Consider the following 25,765-nt stretch of genomic DNA (forward strand, 5'->3'; position numbering starts at 1 on the left):
AGTGGGCAACATAAGGACATTTGTAAATAGTTTAAAGAATTATTTATTACTTACATATGCATACAGTTTTGAAAAACAAACCAAAAATAAACCAGGCAAAAAAGATTTTTCACTGAAAAAGTAGACACTTTTTCCACATGCAAACTAAATTTGCCACCATTTGGGAATATCATAATATCTAAGTTATATTACAACCTCTGTATTTGAATGCAGAGCTTTTCAAATAATGTTTTAAACCTCTTAAAAAGGCTCAATGTAAAGACTAACTGTTTACAAAATTTCGACATGCATACAACCACAGCATGTCATAAGTGCACCAGGAGTGCAGCTTTGACGATACAATGCTTTTGGCTTTAAAATTAGAGGCGTCGTTGAGCTAGCTCACTCGTTGTAGCGAGCCAGTTTTAGGCGAGGGATAATGTTCATGGACTGCAGCTCTTGGAAGAGCAGCTTGCAGGCGTAAGGAATGCGTAGAGATGAGACGTGGCACGAGGACTTACAGTAGTGGCACCTGGAGCACACGAAACAAACAGCAGGATTAAAAACAAGACATAATCAGAATATTTTGTATAGAACAAAATGCAAGAGGTTTTAGCACTGACCATCCAGAGTAACCCAGCAGCCCACATTGGCCACACACATCCACTTCAAAAGCATCACTGGAGATCATGAGGCGCTCTAGCAGTAGCATGCTGGCCCCGTAGCCAATCAGACAGTCCCTTTCCATCTCCCCCAGACGGAGACCTCCGTCCCGGGAACGACCTTCAGTAGGCTGCCTGTTTACCCATGCACATATATGCACTTGTATAAAGTTGTGTACTTTAAGGCATAAGAGTACTATAAAGTAGTACTAATCTTTACTGGGAAAATGCTAATTGTGAGTTACTACTCTAGAATTATCCTTTGCTGATTTTCTATCTAATAATGATACTAAAAGTTATTTTCAGGTTGCTCTTGTCAACCCCAACTGTTAATAGCAAACATTTAACATACGGTTTTGAGCTTTTTAGATGTCAAATGGCTCTACAGAGGCGCATTTACTCTACCATTCAGCGGCTGGGACAATGCCATAGCCACCTGTAGCTGACTGACTGTGCCCTCTGGGTGAGAGAAATGAGACTAGCTTATCATGCAATCTGTGAGCTCATAGACTAGCTGGTACTTGTCCACCAGTTGGGGGGGATTTCTACAAAATAAGGTAGAAATCAGTTCCTTATCTCCTTTCTCAAAGGAATACACAACTAAAATAGTAGAGAACAGAAACCTTGAGATAGCAATGATACCCATTCATGTGCGGTCATGTAGCTTTTTTTTTCCTGACTTGAGTGACAACTTGTGGATTCTAATTTGCACAATTTGTATCTCAATCAAAACCCTCCTGTTCAATTCTCTTTGTACTCTAATTTACTTTGGAGTCACATGGCAAAGGGGATCATGGCATATCTCTATATCATCCACTGTGGTGAAAGAGTGCTCAATGAAGTAAAATGTTTAATGCTTTAAACTGAATTTAGTGACCATCCTAAAGCAGTTATAATTATACCTGGTGAGCACTGCTCGAGGGCCACGAGCTCTTGCGTGCATCTTATCCAACACCATGTGCTTCAGTTTCTGGTAGTACACTGGACCAAAGTAGATGTAGGCTTCCAGAGGTTCGCTGTGTAAACCCAAAGAGTATAAGACTAGTCAGATGAGCAGCACTAAAAAACTAAGCATTATTTGTAGAACATCAGTGAAGAGATTGCATTGTGCTGACAAGCATAAGCAAAAATAATACAGGTTAATTCAGAAAAGCTAATAAAGCAATTTGAACCCTAGGTGATTGTTACCCTGTAATACCAGACGTGACAAAATCTTTGCCCTGGTAGTTGTATCCGTAGCGAATAAGATCCTCACACACATCCTTCACTTTGCTGCCCCCGAAAGCAGTGCCATAGTGAAAACGACCATCCAGCACTCCAGCTTTTCCTGCCAATAGCTCGATCAGCTTCCCGACCTAGCGAACATCATGCAAATAATAATAATAATAAAAATAAACACAACCCAAGCTGCCAAGTTATTATTTCTAAACATAAATGGGATAATGGTTCTGTACCAGTTATACTGCTTTCAAACGTGTGAAATAACGGTGTATGATGTCAGTGCTTTTGCAGCTGGAGAATGTGACATCATGGACACGGTCGCGGTCCACTGCACCACAGTGGCTTTGCACAAAAAGGGCTAAATGGCCTTTGACCTTCTTATGCTAAAAGGGTGAATCCCTTTCTTCTACTTACACCAGTTTCTATCCGAGAGCCTGCTGGGTGCACCTAAACACACACTTTAGATTGGGTGTGGAACCAAAACACACTTCTGTTAAATGAGTTTTGAAATCATACAGCTTTAATCAAATTGGGGAGAGGGACAGATATAGAAATACATTTCACTAAAAGGCAAAATTTTACTGCCTGGAAATGACAAATAGTGTGTGAAAAAAAGTTTTTAATTAAAAACATTTTTGTGGATTTATGGTTCATGACAGGTCTGTGCTAAATTGGTTTCTGTATAAATCACCATTTTTATGAAGGAGTAATTCAGTGTAATACATGAACAGATTCCAAAATGCAACTGCATGCATCATTAATGCATGTGGGTGTGTGTGTGTGTCTGGTTTGGTTCTTGAATAAAAATGCTGAATTTTAATTTCCTCTCATGTATCCACCAAATAAATTGATATAAATATAGGAACAATAACTAGCTCCGAATCAAAATGGCACTCAGTAAAGAAATCCAGGAAGAAATTAGTCTCTTGGGTGGAGCTTACAGTCATTCTGGAGGGGTATCCATGTGGGTTCATGATAATATCTGGACAGATCCCTGAGTCGCAGAACGGCATGTCCTCCTGAGGGACAATCAATCCACAAACACCTGTAGCAGGAGAAACAGACAGCATTCAAAACATATGCAAACTGGTTAAAGACTGATTAAACGCTGTTTATTGTGGACACTGGATCTGGGAGTTGACGTTTGCGATTATTTCAAAGGATCTTCATTCATAATTTGTAATATCTGTCAGTATCAAACCTATGCAAATATAAATTGAGTGTCATTTGAAATGTCTATGTTTCATCACTTTCCATTTGTCCCACAGAGCTGAAGGCTTAGAGTTTTCAGAGTACAAAAAGATGCCAAATATAAAAGTATTTCAGGTACAAATGCTTCCGTTTGGTTATATTACATTTATAGCATTTGTCACATTTCTTATTTGATAGCAGCACAGCAGGGTAGAGTTGTAGTTTAAAGGAAAAACACATTTATACTGATGGACTCTTTCTATTCTTTTAAGTCATTGCAGAATTATTATTTTTTTATATGTATATATTATACATTACAATACTAAAAACTTTTTTAGTATAAAAAAAAAAAAAAAAAAAAACAGCTTTCATTTTTGTATTGCTGTATATAAGAATAGTACGAATAAAACAGTATATTTTTTCCCCCCTCTCAAATGCAGCCAAGGACCCCAAAGTTACACCATCTGCCATGTGAAAATACCGCAAATCTGATTTTAAATAAAAATCCCATTTAGCATGTTTGCCATGCATCCAAAACCACTCGTTTACCCTGCACATGCTGTGTGCACATATATAGGCAATGGTTATCAGGTCTGCTAGCTTTATAGAAAAGGCAAAGCAGGGGAATTAGCCATTCACACGGTGGGCCGGAGAAGTGCACAGCTCCGAGTGTGAGCGCAAATGTTTGCTCCACACTCTTCTGTCCGTCAGAGCAAACACATTATTGGGCCATTTGCAAGTAGTAAAAAGAGAGTGGGACGGAGCAGGAAGTGAGGAGAGGTGCTCAGCCGGACAGTGAGAGAGGGATTAGAATTCTGTAACTTCCCCTGGCCATGCCACACACAATGAGGGCAGGATCAGTCCGTGACAGGAATAAAACATGTCTGTCCGAGACACACGTGTTTTATAATATTAATATATATATATATATATATATATATATATATATATATATATATATAGAGAGAGAGAGAGAGAGAGAGAGAGAGAGAGAGAGAGAGAGAGAGAGAGAGAGAGAGAGAGAGAGAGAGAGAGAGAGAGATGAGGTGGACTGCACCTTGTAAACAGAGGGCACTGCCATTTAAAAAAATAAATACATTTAAGATAATTGATTCATATGGGGTTTCAGGTGACAGCATTTTGTAACAGCCAGTGTATTTTGTTGTTTCTAGAATTTCAGTTATTAACATCAAGAGGCAGGCGAGAAATCAACTGTTTATAACTGCTATAACGTAAGTGAAGAGAAGAACTTGTAATAACAATATTTAAGGTAGCTACAATCATAAAGGTTGTCCTTAAATGAATAAAACAATTGCTAGTGTTGGGAAATTTCTGTAATGCAAATGAATAAACACTTGGAAATGTGCTGTCCTAAGGAACTTTGGCGTCGAAACGGATCACACTGAACTACCAATTATATTCTTATACGAGCATAGCGAGTTTTATCACTTGTGTATTGTGGGCATATAATCCAGCAAACTGCTTACTCTACTTTGAGCAAGTAATCAATTTGTCAGGATCAAGTACAACACAGAGGCTTAGCCTCACACTGAAAAGGTAAAGAGCAAACTAAGTATATACCCTTCTTAAATTAACCGGTAGACTAGAATGAATAAAGCATTCAATAGAGACAAAATGTACAAATAAAATCAATAAATAAAAAGAGTGATTCTCATCACATTCTTGGTTGTTTATTTGGTGTGTGTGAGTGAATGATAAAAGAGGCATGAAATCAGCAGAGAAAAGGTGGTCAGAATTCAGAGTCCACGGCCCTCCATCACACCCCATACAGCCTCACACTGGCAGCTCACACAAAGGGTCCCACCGACACAGCTCAGCGAGCGTGTGTTTATGTCTCTGTGTTTGGGTCACCGGTGAATAATTAACCAATTTTGCTCTGTTGACCAGAGCTTATGAGACCAGTCAGAGCAAGCAGGATCTGTGAAGGGGGATGTAAGTAAATAGTAAAACACAAAACCCCTGTAAAACATGCCTACTCTAACTGGCACCAGTGCACTGTGGGATACCCACAGTTGGCTCTTGGCATCAATAAAGCTGCCAATTTTTTCCCCTTCAAATACATAATTTGGCTCACTTTGATTTTAGACCCGATAATATTTGGGCAAAAAAAAAAGCGTTTAAACATGAAAATTCCATGATCAGATTATTATATGATTTTCTTACGTTACCTAATAAAAACATTCCTTAAACGTTTTTTTTTTGTTATTATTATTATAAATAAATAATTTTACTCATAGATCATTGTCTGTAAAATAAATAAAAATGTTTTTAACCTGGCCTGTTTTAAAACATAAAACAGTTAAACAATTGCTTAATTCATTATTCTCACTCTTTGCATAATCGTTTCAATAAGTTAAGTAGTTTTTTTTATAAACGGAATATGTAAAATTAAATGCTGAATGCACATTATAGAGGTTACTTCGGGGGGGAAATAAGGGTATGATAAAGTTTTTTTTAATTATGTGTACAGTTGAGAAAGTCTACACCCCCCCCCCCCAAAAAAAAAAAAAAGATTTTTTTTCTATGACTTGAAAGGACTGCTTACTTCACCTGTTTCCAGGAGCTAATGGACTAACCATTAGAAATGTCTGGTACTGAATAAGTTTGCTAAAATTAGAATTCCGCAGCGCTCTGAAGATTTTGCTTAATCGCATTTCAAAAAAACATTTGATTATTCCGAACAAATGACTGTAAAACCAAAACCATAGAAAAGGCATTCAAGAGACCCTCTTTAACAATAACTGTGTTAGCCCAGTCTAGCAGCTCTGTGCCACTCCTTTAAATACCAAAAGCCCCAGTAAAAAGAGCAGTAAATAGCATCTCGGCTGTTTGCAGCTAACCCCTCCCTGACCTCTGTTCACTCTCATGAGCCGTGATGAGTGCCCAAGGACAACCTTGGTTAATGAAATGAGTGAATTATGCATGGCGCCAGTTAGCGTGCTGATTAAATCATCATCGTGGCCCGGGCTCTCAGCAGAGGTGCGCAGAAACAATGGGGCCTATAAACACTTTTTTCCCAGGAGCAGCGCGGCTGTAATAAATTTGCATACGCTGCTTCGGGACAAAGAACTAATTAATTGAAAAACACCCCTCAAAAAAAAAAAGAAGGTGGAGAGCAGGATCCTGAAACTGAATACATGTTGGGACTAGGCTGGGGGGAAAAAAGACTTAAACCCTATACGTTCATGCGTGCGCGCACACAAACACGCGTGCTCTCTCTCGCTCTTGTATGTAAATAACTGGCCTGGGTTGAGAATCTATGTTTGTATGGCACATCTGCTCAAACTAAAATGATCTGAGTGTGTCCTGAATGCTGAAGTACCTTTTTGGCCATGTCTGCTGCTGAACTTGTCTCCTATCTCGGGCCGACGCGTTTGCCGCAGCAGGATCTTGACCAGAAATGCATCCTCTGCGTTTGAAGAAATCATCACCTTCTCGATGTACGAGTCCGTTGAGCCCTTGTACCTGTGTGTACAGGGAAAAAGTATTTTAACAAAAAAGCAGTATATACACATGCGAGATTGAATATATGCTAATTGTGACACCAGTACAGATAAGGGCCCCATTCCCACATACAGTATTTGTGCAACAATACAACCATGCATGTTTTGGGAGCTATTTAAAAAATAAATAAATAGAATTCACAGATTCCATTCCTCCTACTTGCATGTTTTTTATGTAACATACTCAGAACCTTACCCACATACAGGACATACTGTAGAATCCAAAAGTCTGAAACCAGTAGTGAAAAATGTGTCTATTGGGCATGTGACTGAGCCTTGGTTTGTGAATGTGTGTGTGTGCGGGGGGAGTAGCTAGGAAAAGCAAGCGGTAAAAATCACACACCTGAATGTGATTCAGATAGAAAGGTTAGAAAACAGAGCCTTGAGAGAGAGAGAGAGAGAGAGAGAGAGAGAGAGAGAGAGAGGCTAAGCTGAGTGTGTTTTTAAAACACTGAAAAGTGAAAGTAAAAAAACGAGATTGTGGCACAAATAAGCTGTTTTTTTTGTTTTGTTTTTTTGTTTGTTGATGAAACTGTCACCTGTCTCTCCTTTCTTTCACCGTGAGCCAGCGAGCTCCCCACAAATACAAATTTTGCTATTTAAAAACATTACAAAACAATATCTTGAGTGAAGAATAGATCTATTTACATAGAATTCAGAATTTCAGTATTTCACGTCTCTTTTTTTGCATCATTGACACATACCATACACTGGACTCCACAAGTTTGTGTAGAACCTGATTAAATGTTGTGTAAAATCCATATAAGATCAAATTTATTGAAGTTCAGGGTGTAACACTACAGGTATTGGTACCAAACCTTTTCGGTACAGGGCCTTCGGCATGGTGCACGTGTACCAAATGCAATCCTTTTTACATGCGAAACATGTTAAGTTCCTCCCAAGTTTCCTCATTACCTCATATTACCTATTACTCATAACATTTTCCTCACAGTGTTTCATCACAAACTTTTAAAGTGGCGCACCTCAAGTTTGTTTAGTCTCGCACACTCTGAGCGCAGAAAATAAAAAATAAAATAAAATACTTAAAAATAAAAGGTGTATTGCATTACTTAGATTTATTCCATTAGATTTTTTTATATAATTGCATTTTTTATTTAAACCAAGCAGGCTTTTTCATTTAAAATTGTTTAACAAAATGTAAACTGTTGGTTTACAAATGTTAATAATAATAAACTGCATTAGTTTAAAAAAAAAAAAAAAAAAAAAAACACATTGTAAATTTCATATAATTGCAATTACCAACATTGAATCGTGAATTTTGTGTACCGTTAAGCCACTAATTGGAGTATCTTCTGAACTAGAAGCGATATGACAAAGAAAATCTGACTTTTTTTTTACATTTGCTTCAATTTATATACGGACAGTAGTCGCATTTAACATTTAAATACATGTTTGCTTAATCTGTTCTAAATGTCTTTGCTTCCAGTTTTAAATAAATAAATGTGACTTCACATCATATTAGAAACTCATTAACCTGCAACTTTCCAAACATATGCTGATGAATGAAACTCAAGGAATCCGACATGGGATTTTAGTATCATCCTATATGCAGTAACTGATTTATCAAAAGTTTCAATAAAGTTTTGATGCGGTTGGTAATGTTAACATTTGGCATATTTAACCATGATAGTCTAGATGGATCAAATATTTTTCTCATATCTCTAAATATTCCCCTTCCTGAAAGTACTGAAGTAATAAATTATGCAGGCAACAAAATTGAACAAGAACAGCTATATAATCAAGAGTCATATAATAAAAGATCACCTTTATTTTGAGTTTAATGGTACTTCCGGAGAAGTGTGACGATGCCTAATCATTCTGACTCTGAGGCAAACAAACTCACGTGATTGGCACATCTCTGAACTGTGGCTGGTTTGGCTGGGTACTGCCCTCCAGTGGTGTTTGGGTGACCGTTGGCATAGACTTATTCACCAGAACCTGCTTGTTTTCCACTCGCTCTCCTAGTAAAGAGAATACACAGATTTTAATCCACATGTACAGTCTCACTCGGGATAAAAATCCTATCTTATCCTCACTAATGCTACAGTATCCGTGCTACGTTTAATGAGAGGAGACATTGTTTAAAGACATTCCAGGCTGCACATGTATAATGTATCATTCATGTAGCATCTTCTAGCTTCTTTTCTCTCACTTTGCTGTGCTCTAATGAAGTGAATCGATGCACTGCTCACCAGGGGAGCAAATCCCGTCAGCATCCAGGATGCTGTGTCTCCAAATGGGCTTCCGTGTTTCTGCATCCAACATGGGACCCATGACCTTATCAAAGGTCTGGTTGGTGTAACGTCTTAGTGTGCACTTCGCATTCTTGTACACAAGACACCTGCCAAAACCTGAGGTAAAAAAAAAATTAATTATATACAAAAAAAAAAGACAATTTAGAAAGTAAGGCTGTGGTGATCGTAAGTATGGTGAATAATAGAAAAGGTTAGTCTCTAATAATCATTAGTTGTTTGCTATTAAAAACATATGGAAACAAATGCTTTGAAAACGGCTAATCACAATTATAGTTTTATCATTTATAGTTTGAGCATCCTCACTAAGAACTGCCTTGCAAATGGCTGCTATCCAAATCACCAAGTGAGTACTGTTCACACTACTGAGCATCTGCACCAACAAACGGAGATTTTCACTTATCCTACACAACCCAAGTATCGACTGTGCCTGTAGTCTAGTATGCTTTTTCTGCAACCATAAGGAGCTTCTTCCTTAAGCCATCAGGAGCCTGAACTCAAACCTACTCACTAACTCTGTTTATGCATGGATCCCTTATTCAGGATATAATATAATTTATATTTAACACTAGTACTGGACACTTTAATGCAGATACACAGTGTACATACACAGATACGATATTACATATCACACGTACATTTTGATATACGTATCTTTTTCAGTAACGTTTACATGCTGAAGTGTGTGCTGTCTAGCCTGCCTTGCTCTTTTCATATACCAATTGTATATTTTCTGTATACAGTGGTCCCCCGGAAATCGTAGGGGTTACGTTTTAAGACCCCCACGCGATTTCTGAAAATCCAGCCCCTATGGTACCTTGGTGAATTCATCTAGACATTATGTCACATTAATACAACAAGGTGTTTTAAAACATTTTATGAAATTTTTTGGTGAAAACACAGTTTAAAATGTTATTCCTGATGTTCCTGAACATTCGGTCCCGCTGCGGGTTCTGCGAATTTTAAGATAATTTGCAACTTGCTGTTAGTTAGGTTCCAAATGGGCACCTGCGAATTTTCCGAGCTGAGATAAATATAACTCCTACTTAACAATAGCTTTTCCTCTTGTAGTGGTGGTCCCAAAAACAACTTTTATACCTGTACCTATGTATGTTTTACTTTAAAAAAGTGTCTATATTGTACCTTTAAAAAATAGATGTTCTGGCCCATGTTTAGTTTTCAGAGTACAGCTTTAAAAATACATTTTTAAATGATAAATAAATGATATATACTGAACATTTAAAAAAAAAAATCTCTTTGCACTTTATTAATATTTAAAAGCAGGACATGTCAATTATGTCGTCAGCATTAATAGCAGTGTCATGTTTTGATTCGCGCTCTTACCTCTGTCCAGAGAGGCCTTATTTAGGATCAACGCATCCTCTATATCATAACCACTGTAGCTCATCACAGCCACTGTAGCGTTCTGACCTGCAGGTAGCTTCTCAAAGTCGATCAATTCAATGGTCTTTGTCTTTACCATGGGCCTCTGAGGATAAGCTAATAGGTACATCAGTGTGTCTATTCGATTCCTCTGGTTATAGCCAATAGTACCTGTGGAAAATGACTTTTTTAGTGAACAGGCAAAAAAAGAGAGAAAATTGGGGGTATATATATTGCTTCTGGTGGAAAATAGTAGTAAAATAAATCTATATTTACAATATCTAAAGTCAAATTATATGAAATTTGATGTCTCTCTGAACTATCACTAGGAAATTCTAAAAATTTGCATGGACATTGAAAAGATAATATGAACCCCTGGTGGTCTAGTGGTTAAGATGCAGCGCTCCCACCGCTGCGACCCGGGTTCGATTCCCGGTCAGGGAACCAACCCCAGCCACTCTTAGTGCCGGTCCCAAGCCCGGATAAATTGGGGAGGGTTGCGTTAGGAAGGGCATCCAGCGTAAAACATGTGCCAAATCAAACGTGCGGAGGATCCGCTGTGGCGACCCCTAACGGGAGAAGCCGAAAAGAAAAGTAATTGAAAAGATAATATGAACCAAATAAAGGTTGATTAAGGCTTTGCAAAAGATTCATTGAAACCTAATTATAAATAAAGAATCATTCAAGACTTGGCTTAAACTGCTTCCCCCTAAAACACCTTCATGCTTAACTAACTTCAGGCTGGTGGATGTGAGTGCTATTAAAGTGACAGTATCTTTAGCTGCAGTGTTCCAGCATGATGCAGTCTGACAGAGGACTGTCTCTTTAATCCACCCAAGCAAAGTTATGAAAGAATAGCGGCCGTCCCTGGAGGCCTTGACATTTGTCAGATGCTATTACTTCACAATCAGGGTACAAGCACACAGTGTGTGAAAATAGGTCCGGGGCCACACAGAGAGATTTGCACATGTATGGGGCCGTCCGCAAAAAACCCACAAGAGACAAGGGCGAGGATATCTGGCCAAATGTAGCTGCAGTCTCATTGGGTTTGTAAAGACAGAGGGGGGGCTGGAGTAGTTCTGGTAACCAGGGAGCGGTGTGTATTCTCTCTCGCTCCCTGGTGCAGCTGAGCACACTAACCCTCTACACACACTGAGCAAGACACAATGAATGGCTAATGACACTTAGGGAGCCCATGGTTAGTGGACCTTTTCCCTGCCACACACACAGGCAGGAGATGTTTGATGTACACACAAACACCCACACTTACTTTAGTGTGTCTAAGTGTGTGAATGTCACAGTGAACTTGAAAATGCGTCAGAGTTTGTGCATATGAGTTTGTGTGTAAGATACAGTTATTTAGTTTTGAGAATGGTGACGGACCCATGGCTCTTACCCATGGCTTGCTTGCCCATAGCACACTGATAGGTGTTCCTGGGGGATTGGTTATGATGGGGATAAGGAATCAACCCAGCACAAACCCCCAGCAAAGTGAACGGCTCAATTTCCAAATGTGTAGTGTCCCTGAAACACAGCATTAACATCCATTAAACATGCAATTTTTACTGTGTATGTAAACACGATTGTCCGCTTTCTGCACCTGCAGGGTATTTAAACAGTCATGTATACAGACCGTTATCATCTATATATTCAGTGCATGTATACTGTTAATCTGATCTCTTTTGGTTTTGTACACCTGCACAAACACAACCAGATAGTTTAAAAAATAAAAAAAAAATAAAAAATATTGTATGGTTGTCTCTGGATCAAAATAGACACAGGAAGAGGAAGGATGGCACTGTATGCAATTAATTGCAACCATAAAAAGTAGGAAATCAAAACCACATCTCATGTTTGGTTGGTTAGATAATAAATTATTTTAAGATTTTCAAAATAAAATGTTGATGCCATCACCACTGTTAAAAGAAATCATTACAAGCAGACTGTTTATCTGTACTATCAACCATACTACAACATTTCTACAATAGGTAAATGAATTAATAAATAAAAAACAAAAACTCACTTGGATATCATGTGCTCATACAGTGCAATGCTGCAGTCATTCTCCTCATTCACATCCAAATACTCCACCAGACTTTCATGTAAAAAGTCCTCAAAGCTCCTGCATGGAAATAAAGAAGTGCTTCTATTTCAACAATAAATAACAGGCCAAATATACACACATTATTTGCCACATCCAGCTTTTTCTAAAATGTAAAGACAAAAAGAATAAAGGTTCGTTTGAGGCTCTTTTCAAAATCAATGAGTGTTTCGACTATTGATCATGGTGAAATGCACCTGTAGCCCTGAGACAGCTCCTCAATGTGTTTGTTCTTCACAGCCGGCTGCTCGTTCTTCACAATAATGTAAGGTCTGCCGACACACAACACAATCAGCACTGAATGAAGCCTCCACTATTATCTGAAAAACATACACTGGCATTGCATAACAACAATGTTAAAGGTTGAAATTATATCAACTGCACAATCAAATAACAGTGAATTGAATATGATTTGTTGTGACCATCTGTTGAGACTGAACCAAACAAATACATATAGCAAAAGTATCATTTTTGGTTTTCTTCAAATAGGCAGAAGGTTTTTCCGGTAATGCAGAGAACTGTTCTAGCACGATGTAATTTGTCTCAGTGTAAAACAAAAGATATTTAAAACAACAAAAATCATCCTTATGGTTCAAATTTGAATACACACATGAATATGTGGAACATTGAGCAGATCCTACTCCAAAGTGTGACATGGAATTACACCCCTAATCTTACCTAACTCTATCCGATGTTCAGCAAGCACACTGAGACTCAGTACCTGCAAAGGCGTCCTCCATCAGAGGAGATGTACACGCAGCGGTCCGTCACATTGGTGGAGATAGACACAAATTCATTAATAAAACCAGCTCTTCTCATCACTCTGAATGTGTTGACCAGCTTGTGATGATCTCGAATCACTCCCAAGATGTTACCTGCAGAACCACACACAGTCTCAGTGAACATGTTCATTGTTGTTAATAATCAAAATGGAAATCTTTCAGATTTTACTTTTGGAAAATAAATATAGATCGGAGGAGGCCTGCGAACATGTGGATGCTACCATTCAAGAAGACGAGGAAGACAGTGGGATAGGACAGTTCCTCTCCACACAGTAGATTGACGTCCTCTACTCCCAGATTGAAGGCCAGCTTAATAATGGGTCCGTCTTCCATGTCAGTGGTAATGTGTGTCATTAGAGCAAGATTCTTCACCAGACCACAAGCCTACAATAAATGACAAACGCATAATAAACACTGTTCCCATTTTTAACACATTACATACATAATCAGGTCATTAAGATAAGTACTATTAAAGAACTGAAATTAAAGAATTATTATGAAAAGTATATCTTCATTCATGCCAACAGCATGCATAAAATCAAGAGGAAACTGATCACATTAAGCTCAAACACAGAAATAGGGGGAGTAACTCCAACCATGGAATGGTTGTTGGAGCCAGACGAGTTCACCGTAACAATTTAAGAAACTGGTAATCTGGAATTTTAATGCATGTCTCTGAAATTGTGCAAAAAAAAGAGAAAGGTCAGAAAAGAATCAGAATCAGACTGACTTGAGCAGACAATTCGCTTTAATAGCCACCCTTTGCAGTTTCGGACAGTAGAAAGGCATCTTAGATTGTAAAAACTTTGTGGTAAATGGTTTTACTCGTCAAAACCATTGGAAAGGGAATTTAAGGCTTTCCTGGGTTAAACTGGACTTTTAAAGAGAGATTGAAAAATTGCCACTAGGGATGTCAAAGAATGAACAGGTGCACTGTGTTCCTAATACAGTGGCTGTATAAGGGTATTAAATGTAATTGGATAAACAAATAAAATAATTTTGTCCTATTACTAAATGAAAACATGGTCAATAAAAAATAAAAAAAAGGCTCTCATGCTTATGTAGCTATATTGTACTGACCTCCCCTTCAGGGGTGTCCGAGGGGCAAAGCATTCCCCATTGTGAGGGCTGCAGGGAACGCGGCCCGCTCACCTTCCTGGTCTTCTCAAACTGAGAGGAAATTCGAGTCATCATACCCAAGGCTGAGATGAAGGAGAGACGCGACAGCACTTGCGTCACACCCTGCCTGTCCATCTTAAACCTTTTCAGAGACCAGTTCCCCTGAGGACAACACAGAGACAGAAGTTTGAAATTCAATACACAGAACACACTGTAGTCATAACTTGGAGAATCCCAACTAGAAGCCTGTGAAGCCTGCAGTTTTCATATCTTTCATTAAAAGTTCACATGTAAAGGGTTTCCTAAGATGGTACAAATACAGAAGATCATTGCCAGCTACTGTGTGAGGAAGTTTAACATACTGTTTTAGAGCTTTGCAACCATACCCTCCCAAATGAGTGGAAACGGGAGGTCAGCAGAGACTCACGGTAGAAATGGCGTTAACCATGCCGTTTGTGATCTGGTCCTGCCGCATGTGTTTCACCACGTCGAACTGGGCCGCCCTCTGCTTGGGAATGATCTGGTCAGCGATCTTCTTCAACTCTGAATTAAACTTCTTAAAGAGATCCTCAAACAGCAGAGACAGAAGCTGGAAGTAAAGAACAAATCGGCACATACACGATTTCAGCAAAGTTACACAGAACTCTAGAAGTCCAAAACTGACAAGTCAGAGACAGATAGTGAAGCACAACAATGCTGCACTAAGCTATAAGCTCCTCATTAGTGCATCAAACAATTCCGGGTGCGCCGAGTATTCAAACCTGCTTCTATTTATTAATTTCTCATCAACACTCCTCTACTTCACGTCTCTTTGTTGTTCTGATTCCCGAGTGCCACTTCCAAAAACAACCAACTTTATTAACTCCATCTGGCTCCTACAATATCTCTTTCTGTGTCATCACCCCGCTGGGCGCCACAGCGTGTAATAACCAGGTGTGCTCGTGTTCAGATAAGGCTGACCTGGCCTTTCGCCCAGGGCTCTCTCATCCTCAGTGAGACTCTCAAATAGCAGCTTGCCTCCATTCAGCCATATTAGCATACATCAAAACAAGCAGGCCGCACTGAAATTAATAAAGAAATTAAGCTTCTGCAGCACAGCAGGGCCAATTAGTTGAATGTCAATGAATCATAACTGAGGAGTAAGAAGATTGACAGTGTTGGAAGTGTGTGTAAGCTTTACTGAAAGGGCTTGCTTTGCTCACAAGTCTCACAGAGAGAGAGAGAGAGAGAGAGAGAGAGAGAGAGAGAGAGAGAGAGAGAGAGAGAGAGAGAGAGAGAGAGAGAGAGAGAGAGAGAGAGAGAGAGAGAGAGAGAGAGAGGTGTTCACCCCTAGAGAGGGTTGGTTGGGGGAAATTAAAGGACTTAAGACTGCGGTAATTACATTATCAGAGCCGGGCTTGTGGATTAGCTCAATCGCTCCCGTCAAGGCAGCCATTCTTTTGTCATGGTTGGGCTAAATAATAATAAAAGCCAGAAAGGACTGAGCTCGGCTGGGCTGGGATTTGGGTGCTGCCTCTGCTCTGCTGCATATCTCGCAGTCAACAATAGCAGGCGAGCTGAGAAAAGGGGTGGGCAAAACACAGAGGAGACAAACAAAGCAGCAGGGCAAATAATGAAGGTATTAATAAAATACAAGGTTGGCAGACACAAAAAGGAAGATGAAGGATTGTGAGGAAGCCAGGCATGCAGGACTGAGTTCAGTTTCACACAGGAGCGGCGATGTGTGTCGAAGAGAGAAAGAGAAGTCGGAGTCAAAGGGTGAAAAGCTAAAAGATCCGGAAAACAGTGTGATCTATAAAACGGGCCTATTAAGAAGATGAGTAAGATGGTGAAGACGGCAGACGGAGTAGCGTCCTGCTCAAAAAGAACAGTTCAAAGCATTAGAGAGCTGGCAGTAACACACTTATTTTAAAACTCAGCCACCAAAATGAGTCGGGACCACAATCTTAGTTGAAGCTAAAAAGCATTACAAGGCTGTCAGTCATTCTTAATTAAATTAGAGGTGGTGTGAATAAACGCCAAACAGGGAGGAGGGGCTGCTTCTAGGGGTATCGAGCCTAAAAGACATCATAAACAAGCTATTAGTGGATGCAGGAATCCAGAGTCATCTCATCTGCAGATTGTGTGCCCCATCCAGAGGCATCCCGAGGTTGCGCCAGCTACAGTTGTGTCCCACCTCATGAAGATTAAAGACCCTTTAAAGAAGTAGACGCAGACCCCACAAACATCCCGAACCATCGAGAGACATACCAGCGCCATTTGGATCCCACTTCATCTTTAAATGCTTTGGTATGGGGGAGTTGGGTGTTGGATTTATGATGATCTCATATGAGCTATTTTATTGCTCAGTAGCTCCTGGTTGCACAACATCAACTGATTGTAGAAAGGACATTACTCAATCACACACTCCGGTATTTATGGCAGTTCTCACTCTCCGGTGTATTGTTTTAAGATTTATAATCAGACACTGGATATCACTCAAATGAGGATGGGTACCAGTTTTGAGTCTGGTTCCTCTCAAGGATTCTTTCTCAGTCATCTGAGGGAGTTTTTCCTTGCCTCATTCGCCCCAAGCTGCTCATCAGGGATAAACTCAGATCATTTCCTTTCATTCTAAAGGTCTGTATAGCTGCGACAAAGTCCATTGTGAAAAAAGTTCTATCTAAATTGAAACTTATTTGTGAATTACATTGATCATCCATACCTGCCCAGCCAGCTCGAGACGCTTGTTTCCATAGTAATCTCGGTCGTCCACTTTGTTGTTGCCTTGAGCGAGAATCACCCTGCGCACCATTACAGCCAGGTAGATGCATTTGGCTCTGAAGTTAAACTCCTTCACCTAGGAAACGCAGAAAAGGCCAAACTACTAAAAAGGTGGCATAACGCTGCAAGAACAAACGCATGATAGGCATAAAATGTACATCTGAAAAATGCAAGATCATGATCAATGAAATTGAGAGGAGGGAAAAAATTTAATTAAATAATAAATCATACAACGCAGCACATCGCACAACAGACTCACAGGTACGTGGGTGAGAATAGTGGAGGCGAGCAGCTCCCTGGCTTCTTCCATCTTGGTTTTCTTCGGTCCGCCCCACATGCGCTGACGCCGCACTTTGTTTCCAATGTACTTCAGAGCCTGTGATATTAAAACAAAGAAGAAAAAAAAAAGTCACAGTAGCTTCATAAGTCTGCCAGTGGTTTGTCCACCATTATTTACACACAAGTCAGAGTAAAGAGAACATTTCAAATCAGTGAATGAGAAGGAAAGTTCAAGGCCCAGTAACTCACTAAAGAAGTGTCAGAGATGGGATGCACTTTCCTTCATCTGATGCACGCACGCGCCCACACACACACCTGAGCTCGGCACTGCTTATTCGACCACGAAGGTTAAAGGTCACAGTGTGAGATTTTCTTCTAGACCACCCACTCTGACCATCACACCAAGATGGCTGTTTATCTCATAATAAGGCAGACCACATACTACAAACATTTGTTTAAAATGTTATCTTCATGCAATTAAACAAATTGGTTGAAAATATTGAATCAATTATATTTTTATAATTATTTTTTTATACAAAAAAAATCCATAGTTTTGATATTAAATACAAATTTTTAATAAATGGCAAAGCTAAAATGGCGTGTCAAAATGTTTTTTTTTACAGTAACTTTCACATGGACTTAGCAGATGCTTAAAATGCACAGATGTGCATGTGTAATTATGTGCATGTGAAAGGTGTGGAATTGTTGAAATGGTTTTCTTAACCATATAATTTATTCATTATTTTTTGGAAAGTACTCTCCGGTATCAGGGTGCTTTGAGGTTCCTTAGAAAAGTGAATTTCTTTGGCTGATGAACTTCAAAAGAACTTTAGGTAAAAATGATTTTGGTGAGAAAATGCAAATATTACATTATATAAAAGCGTATTGCTTCTGTGCATCACACATTGTTTATCATTTATTTTATTTCATTTACAGTATTTAATACATTGTCTAATTATCTACATTTAACAATGAAAGCCACTTTGAATTTCTACATTACAGATACATGGCAGGTGCTGCATCAGTCACTTGATGCCAGATGTTGCCTCTAGTGGTCAAACGGGACTCAAACACGTTTCCTCACCTCCTATTAGAAGCCTGATTTTGCTTCAATAAGTCTTATCTGGAGTCTGCCTGGGTCAATTGTAGCATGCACGTAATGCTCATTAGAGTCCTGATGTGACACTCACAATGGTACCGGTGCACAAACAGGCGTGTGGGCATGCTCAGACATAGGTTGCTAGGATGCAGATATGCTTCTTACCAACCGATTGTTGGGGCTTTGTACAAAAAGAAAGAAAGAAAAAAAAAAAAAAAGATGTCTGTGCTGAGCAAATTGGGGTCTCAATACTTGATAACATACAGACGCGTTTAGTGTTGTTACACACTGGATCAGTGATGCTTGTAATTGCATTGTTATGCACGTTGTGAGAAACAGACAAAGATTGAATAGAAGACGAGTTAATATATGATAATCATATCAAAATGAATGATTAATATTAAACATGCAGGTCCATTGTTCAGTTCAACAATTAGTCAAAATAAATAATAATTCTACGCAACAACTGAGTTTTTAAATACTACAATTATTTAGGTCACACACTAAGTGGCAGGTCAAACATACAATTCACAGCAGAAGTGACCAGTAAGCAATACACTGGTGTAGTGTAAAAGTCAAAACCCCAGAAATAGACATTTTCTGCTTGTGTAATGTGTAGAACTATCCTGCTATCCTGAGGTCCCAAATTCATTCACATTACATCGATATGTATGTTCATATGGGGGTGCTATTACTAATAAAGCTTTAATTCAATCCCTGCTTTAATGTTGTGCGTTTGGTCATGGAAGAGCAGAACAATCGTACTCAGGTAGGGACTAAACCAACCAGTCAACGTTTACTGGAAAAGATAACTGTGCAGTTCAGCTGCTGTAAAAAATACGATTAGATTTTAAATCGACTTGAACGCAAAAACTGAACTGAATATGCTGTGTGTTGAAGATACATTTACTGTACAAGGTACGAAACCGGCATAAAAGAGACCCCACAAGAGCTGAAATGTTCTTTGAGTTTTGTTGATCGTGAATTTAAGACGCCAATTCAAATATTTGCTTACGTTTTCAAATCACTGAATATCTGACCTTCCTTCATTCTGCATTTTCTTTTATAATTAGTAAAATAGTCTGTGTAATGTAAAACCAAGCAAGTTTTATTGCTAGCGAAACAATTTAATAATAAGGGTGCCCTAAATTAGATTAAAAACGTTTTCTAATGCAAAAGTTGTGTGCATGGAATGAAAGCAATGTGTTATATAGACATGTCATTTCAGTGGAGCATCTGGTGTGACTTAATTAATGGTTAACATTATTGTTCTGATGGCAAAGCAAAAGAATGTGTCTGTACATTCTGGACCAATTCACAGTAAACAGAGTAGCGATTACATGCATCTCTGGTGTTATAGTACGATGTACCTGTGTCTGGGTGAAAATCTGTGCCTTCTGGCACTCTTCCAAACTGGGGGCAAAGGCAGCCATGACATGCTCCTCTGTACCAATCATCTGCACGATCTCCTGATCACTCTCCACACCCATGGCCTAAAAAAATAAACACACAGGAGAGCATTTGTGAATAGATATATACAATCAATCCCTGCATCTTAAATCCACTGAGCTGATCATCTGTATTTGACTCAGGAGAGGTGGTACAGAGGTGAAGAGTAAATCTGAGGCTTCTTTGACATTTGTTTATGCTAATGGACAACTGTGGGAACAGGACAGGGCTTACACACACTGCATATAGGTCTGCATCGTTTGCCAAAGCCTCCGAGGAGCAAGAATAAAGCCTGAGAGGAATTTACCGTAGATGCGCAAGTGCAGAGCAAATATGCTCAGTGGCTAATTTAGCCAGTGCAATGTCGAAGTCGTATCGGTGTTTTTGGAGAAAGCCTGAAGCACTGATTTCTGTAAGGCCCTACAAGAGACCTAATATACTTTGTATTTCTATAGAATAACTTAAAAATCAACCAAGCAGCTGATTCAAATAATTGCCCCTGCCAGCAAGCAGTTCCAGACTGCATAGCTGAAAATATTATTACGCTATTGGTCTTGGACAATTTAATTATTTACTTGAATTGTGAATGTGTGCTCCCATAAATGTAAAGAATAGGGTTCAAAACAATAACAGACACCTGAAACAAATGAGCCTTTCAGTTTGCAACAAATCAGCATTCATAAACTGCATACTCATACAGAGTTATATAAAAAAAAAGCTACTTGCCATTACATTGCATGTAAAAGAACACGACTATACCAAACTGACATATTTCAGAGATTCTGCTTAGTCTCTTAGCAAAATTAAACAGTATTTTAATACTGTTTAATACTATATCTATAAATACTGATTAACAGCATAATTATAGAAACAAATAAAGAATAAAGAAACCAAAAGTTTCAAATTTCTACTTGCGCTCAGGTGTAGAAATAAGTGCATTAAAATGTTTCCAGGAAAAGAAATTATTTACTTCTAACAAAAAAAAAAAAAACTATTTGAGACAAAATATGATTATATATATATATATATATATATATATATATATATATATATATATATATATATATATATATATAATAAAAAAAGTCAGTCAATAATTAAATTACATTTTTGTTTTTCCTCTACAGAGCCGCTAGATTTTTTTTTTTTTGCACTTGTTACAGTGCACCATCTGCTGGTAAGTGGCTGAAACCGAATATCAACATAAAAACCTCTGACTCTGTTGTCAAATACTGTATTGTCACCAATGACAGACAGCTCCAAACTACATGCGTCTTTATGAATTCTACTTTTACTTTGAAAATGATGCAGATGGGAGCGTCTTCAGACAGCGTGTTGTGTTTCAAGTAAAAGCGCCCCTGCTTCACGATCATATTGGTTCTGCTCTTCTTCTCATGCGTAGAGCTAGAGTGCAAAAAAAGGGACAGAATGAAGAAAAAAAAAACATGAGACACAAAAAATAGTGTCACTCAAAATAAATGGTAGTCACGTGATCACAGCACCTGGTGACCGAGGCGCCCACTGTGCCCTTGCGATCTTGATCCACAATGATGCGGTTCTTGGAAAGCTGCTCCTGGATGAGAATGACTTTCTCCTGACCTTTCACAATGAAATAGCCCCCTGCACACAAAGACAGAAACTGTTAAAGAGCTGCTCAAATTAATTAAACACAAAGTCTTTCATTGCTGTCCTCTCAGCAGTAACAAGAGGCTCTACCTGGATCTAAGGGACACTCGTTCAGTTTAGAGAATTCCATGGGTGTCTTGCCAGTCAGCACACAGTTGGAACTGCGCAGCATAATTGGCATCCTGAAGAAAAAAAGGAAAAAAAAAAGGTTTTGACGATTTAAGACTGAATTCCTATTGATCAAAGGCTGTTTATTATTTTAATAGATAGATAGATAGATAGATAGATAGATAGATAGATAGATAGATAGATAGATAGATAGATAGATAGATAGATAGATAGATAGGCAAACTGCCACTGAAAAGGAATAAACCACATCAAGTGGTGATTAATCCACTTCATCAAAATGTGTCTGATTAAAATCCTGTGTACGTTTAAAATCCTGCCTCCAGTTTGAACATGATGTGACGGCTGAATAAGTTCGAGTACCTTCCTATAGGTAAAGCATTACGGATAATCCTCTGACTGCCTCTGGTGTACTCGATGTCCACTGTAATGGGGGCGGAATAAGTCATGTCTCTCAGTCGACACTGGATGGGAAAGACAAAGAAATGAGACTTCCTTCGTTATTCCTGTTACCCAGCCGTCGTTTCTAGTGAATACACATTCGAATGTGACTGTACATTGTTTTTAGAATTCATCAATATAAACATAAAATGTATAGTTTCAGAAATGTGTTGATGTAGCTGGTCTTATGTGCAAAAAAATTAATCTCGCAAGTTTCCTGGACACTCGACTCAATCTTCTTTACATTCAGGTACAAAAACAGTGAAAAAATAAATCTTCTTTAAGTTCACATTTAGGGAAAACTTGAATTAATACTTCATTTACGCATTTTGTTTTTTCCTTTTTCTCATCATCATAAATCTGAGGCACATTCATATGAGGTTTAAAGTGCTTCACCAGACTATGAATAGATTAGAAAAGTAAACCACCACTGAAGTAACTCCTTCATTACCTCATGTGGAGACACTGGTCTGGTGACATTAAAGCTCTCTTCCACGTCAGGCATCCCGACATAGATATTCAGGTACCTATTGATGAACAAGAAAATTGAAGAGGAAAAAAAGAAGAATGATTCTAATAATGTGTGTGTGTGTGTGTGTGTGTGTGTGTGTGTGGGGGGGGGGGGGGGTGTTGAAACAGCACGTACTTTAGATACCACATGGGATCTGCATCACTTGTAATCTTCTCATTTGCTTTCATGATCTTTTTTATCTGAAAATAGAAGCGACAATGATGCGAGAGCTTTGCATATACATACATATGTATACATACATATGTATACACACACACACACACACACACATATATATATATATATATATATATATATATATATATAAAAAGACATAACACAGTTACCTCCACATTGATGAAGTAGTTAAAAGAGTCAATGTGCTGCTTTACCAAACCTTTAACCTGAAAATGAATTGAAAATTAAACATTTGGATGATGTTTATATAATAAAAAAAAAAAATTATATATATATATATATATATATATATATATATAAATAATCATTATTGTCTGGACAGGATGCTTACTTTCAAAAAGGCTGGAAGCAACTTCCATTTTTCCTTAAATCAAACAAAACAAAACATTTAATACAACTGTTATACTTAAACACAATTTACAGCATTCACTAATATTTATGCATTTATAACTCTTTAAAACTGGCCGAAACCCATATACCGAGTTTCCAGAAATACAGTACACTACATAAGGTATACACCGTTATTTCTTTACCCCTATAAAGTGCACGGATAAAGGGAGGTAGGGGTAATTTGGGATGGAGACACCTCATGTTAGCTACCTGGCTAACATGTCAAAGCATGTTGTAATGAAACTCGTGCTGGTTTCACTGCTCGCTTACCTCCACTGTGTCCACAGGAGCAGCGAGCTGGTGGGGGGACATGTCCCCAAATTCCTCCTGCAGTAACTCCATGTTTTTTACTACATCTGCTACAATCTACGCTAATAAAATCATATTACAAACTTCACCTACTAGCAGCACTCCAACCGGAAGTTGAAGATGCACGTGAATAGTGCATTGCATTGCAGCAGGAAAAAGGTACCGGCTAGAACGATACCAAATATAATAACGCAGTGCAACAAACAAATAATACCGGGTAGAAAAGGTGCAAGGGTGATTAGTTCCACTCACAATTAACACTTCTTCATTACAATTCGACTTTCAGAAACCTTTCGGAAATAGTCTTCGTGACTATTATTTGCTTTTCAATTTGAATTACGTACTCAACATAAATATATGGGCAGATTTTAAAACAATATGCATAAACAGGCCATATAGGGCATTGTTTAGTTGTAATAAAATTTTGTATAAACAAGTGAGTATGAAGAAAGTAAGCTGAAAGAATAAAAAAAAACAAAACAAAAAAACATCCGAACAAACACATTAACAAATGCGTTTAAAAAAAACCTGAGAAATGCATGAACGAGCAGACAAACAAGCAAATAAAGTAACCCTGCAAAAGACTGACATTCAGTTCAGGGTTTCTCTGTGCTCCAATTATCCACTTCAAACAGGATAAAGTGGTTATTTGTAATTGAATAATAAATTTAACGTCAATGAATCAAATAAATAACTAAATAAAGCATTGCTGTATTGTATGCTGTACATATTTTGATTAATAGACATTAATTTCTTTAATATACTTTAATATAATATACTTTAAAAGATATATTGAAGGATTGTTGGATGCTTGTCACCCTTCATAAACTATGAGATTAGATGATAATATTCTGATAGTGTGGCATAAATGCAGAGAAGAATAAGGGGAACAACAATTATAATCTATGTTTATCTATTTGCTCACTTCTGCTCATGAATTTCTAGTCTGTTTGACTGATGCAAGATGCACCCAGATTTAGCAGTTATTTGTAATTATAATAACATTACGGTAACATTTTACAATTGCATAATATTTAACCAAGCATATCATTTGCTAAATTTAGAAGCCTTCCCACACAAAGAACTGCAAATAGCTTTTGCAAAAATCATGGAGGAGGTGCATTTGCTTTTAAATACTGTACACTTGCTTTATTAAAACTGTACACCACCACAATGGATTTAAAATGAATGAATGACTGAAATGAAACAATATGCCAGGGAAGTTTAAACTTTCAGCTTTAAATAAAGTGGGTTAAAAAAAAAAACATTGTATTAAGCATTTCGGAATTACAGCTACTACATAGTAACTAAACAAATTAACATTATATACAATAAATATAAGGATTATCTTTAAAACATTGGTGCAAATCCTTTGCAGGAAATGTTGTATGCCTGATGTATGTATCACATGGACATTTTTAAATGCTGTAGGTTGTAGCTGCCTTTGGTTGCTGCTTTTTTGCAGTGGGAGACGAAGCTGCAGAATTCATTCTGCAACTTCTATCATCAATCATCACATCATCAATACACACAACTGACCCAGTTCCATTGGCAGTCTTGCATGGCCATGCCATAACACTGTCATGATGTTTGAAAATGATGTCGTATGCTTTGGATCATGAGCCCCCTTTCCTTATCTATACTCTTTTCTTCCTATAATTCTAGATCAAGCCAATCTTGGTTTAATCTGTCTAAAGAATATTTTTACAGAACTGGGCAAGCTTTTTAGAGGTTTTTCAGTAAAGTCTAATATGGTATTTCTTTTATTGAGTGTTACCAGTGGTTTGCATCAAAAGCTAAAATATTCATGAAGGTGTCTATTGCTTGTAGACTTTGACAATGTTACACCCACCTCCGCAACAGTGTTCTTGACTTGGCTAAATATTATTATAATGTTTTTGTTTAACAAGGTAAACATTTTGTGATAATCCATTTTCCAATGTCCACCAGACTTTTTAGTGTTGCTCAGTTTGCCTTTTTATTTATTTATTTTTTTTACTTTTATAAGAAAATGAAAATGCACCACTTGCAGTCTACTCCATACCTTTTGTCTACTTCATTTCGCCATTAAACAAGGAAGAAGCAGGCCACACCTACTTATACAATGAAACTAATTATTTGTCAATTGAGCAATTACTTTTGAGTTAGTGAAAACCTAAAAAACATATTGCATAAATATATAGATAATGCAATATTTTTTTGTTAAAACACTTTGAATTAAAGCTGGAATTCTACAACTCAATTATATCTTGATTGCTTCATTTTTCATCTATTTGGTGGTGTACAGAAGCTGTCGAATATTTCTAAACTGTGTCCAAATTCCCTTGGACCACAGAGTA

General features: G+C 38.0%; 1 protein-coding gene across 1 annotated transcript; it reads right to left on the reverse strand.

Moving 5' to 3' along the window:
- Positions 1 to 27: 27 nt before the first annotated feature.
- Positions 28 to 23,614, reverse strand: polr3b (polymerase (RNA) III (DNA directed) polypeptide B). The gene is made up of 28 exons (XM_083551885.1): positions 23,388 to 23,614; positions 23,059 to 23,091; positions 22,877 to 22,933; positions 22,665 to 22,729; positions 22,470 to 22,545; positions 21,941 to 22,041; positions 21,542 to 21,633; positions 21,328 to 21,445; positions 21,121 to 21,229; positions 19,747 to 19,869; positions 17,258 to 17,374; positions 16,940 to 17,074; positions 14,663 to 14,824; positions 14,197 to 14,397; positions 13,338 to 13,500; positions 13,056 to 13,209; positions 12,532 to 12,606; positions 12,257 to 12,355; positions 11,630 to 11,757; positions 10,195 to 10,404; positions 8,791 to 8,949; positions 8,442 to 8,559; positions 6,397 to 6,539; positions 2,804 to 2,907; positions 1,830 to 1,996; positions 1,544 to 1,657; positions 603 to 776; positions 28 to 511 (listed from the first exon to the last, which is right to left on the reverse strand). Exons 1-28 carry the CDS (start codon positions 23,457 to 23,459, stop codon positions 382 to 384), a joined length of 3,399 nt encoding a protein of 1,132 aa, XP_083408011.1. The 5' UTR covers positions 23,460 to 23,614; the 3' UTR covers positions 28 to 381.
- Positions 23,615 to 25,765: the final 2,151 nt, after the last annotated feature.

This window comes from Silurus aristotelis, assembly GCF_946808225.1.
Source record: "Silurus aristotelis genome assembly, chromosome: 10".
Lineage (NCBI taxonomy): Eukaryota > Metazoa > Chordata > Actinopteri > Siluriformes > Siluridae > Silurus > Silurus aristotelis.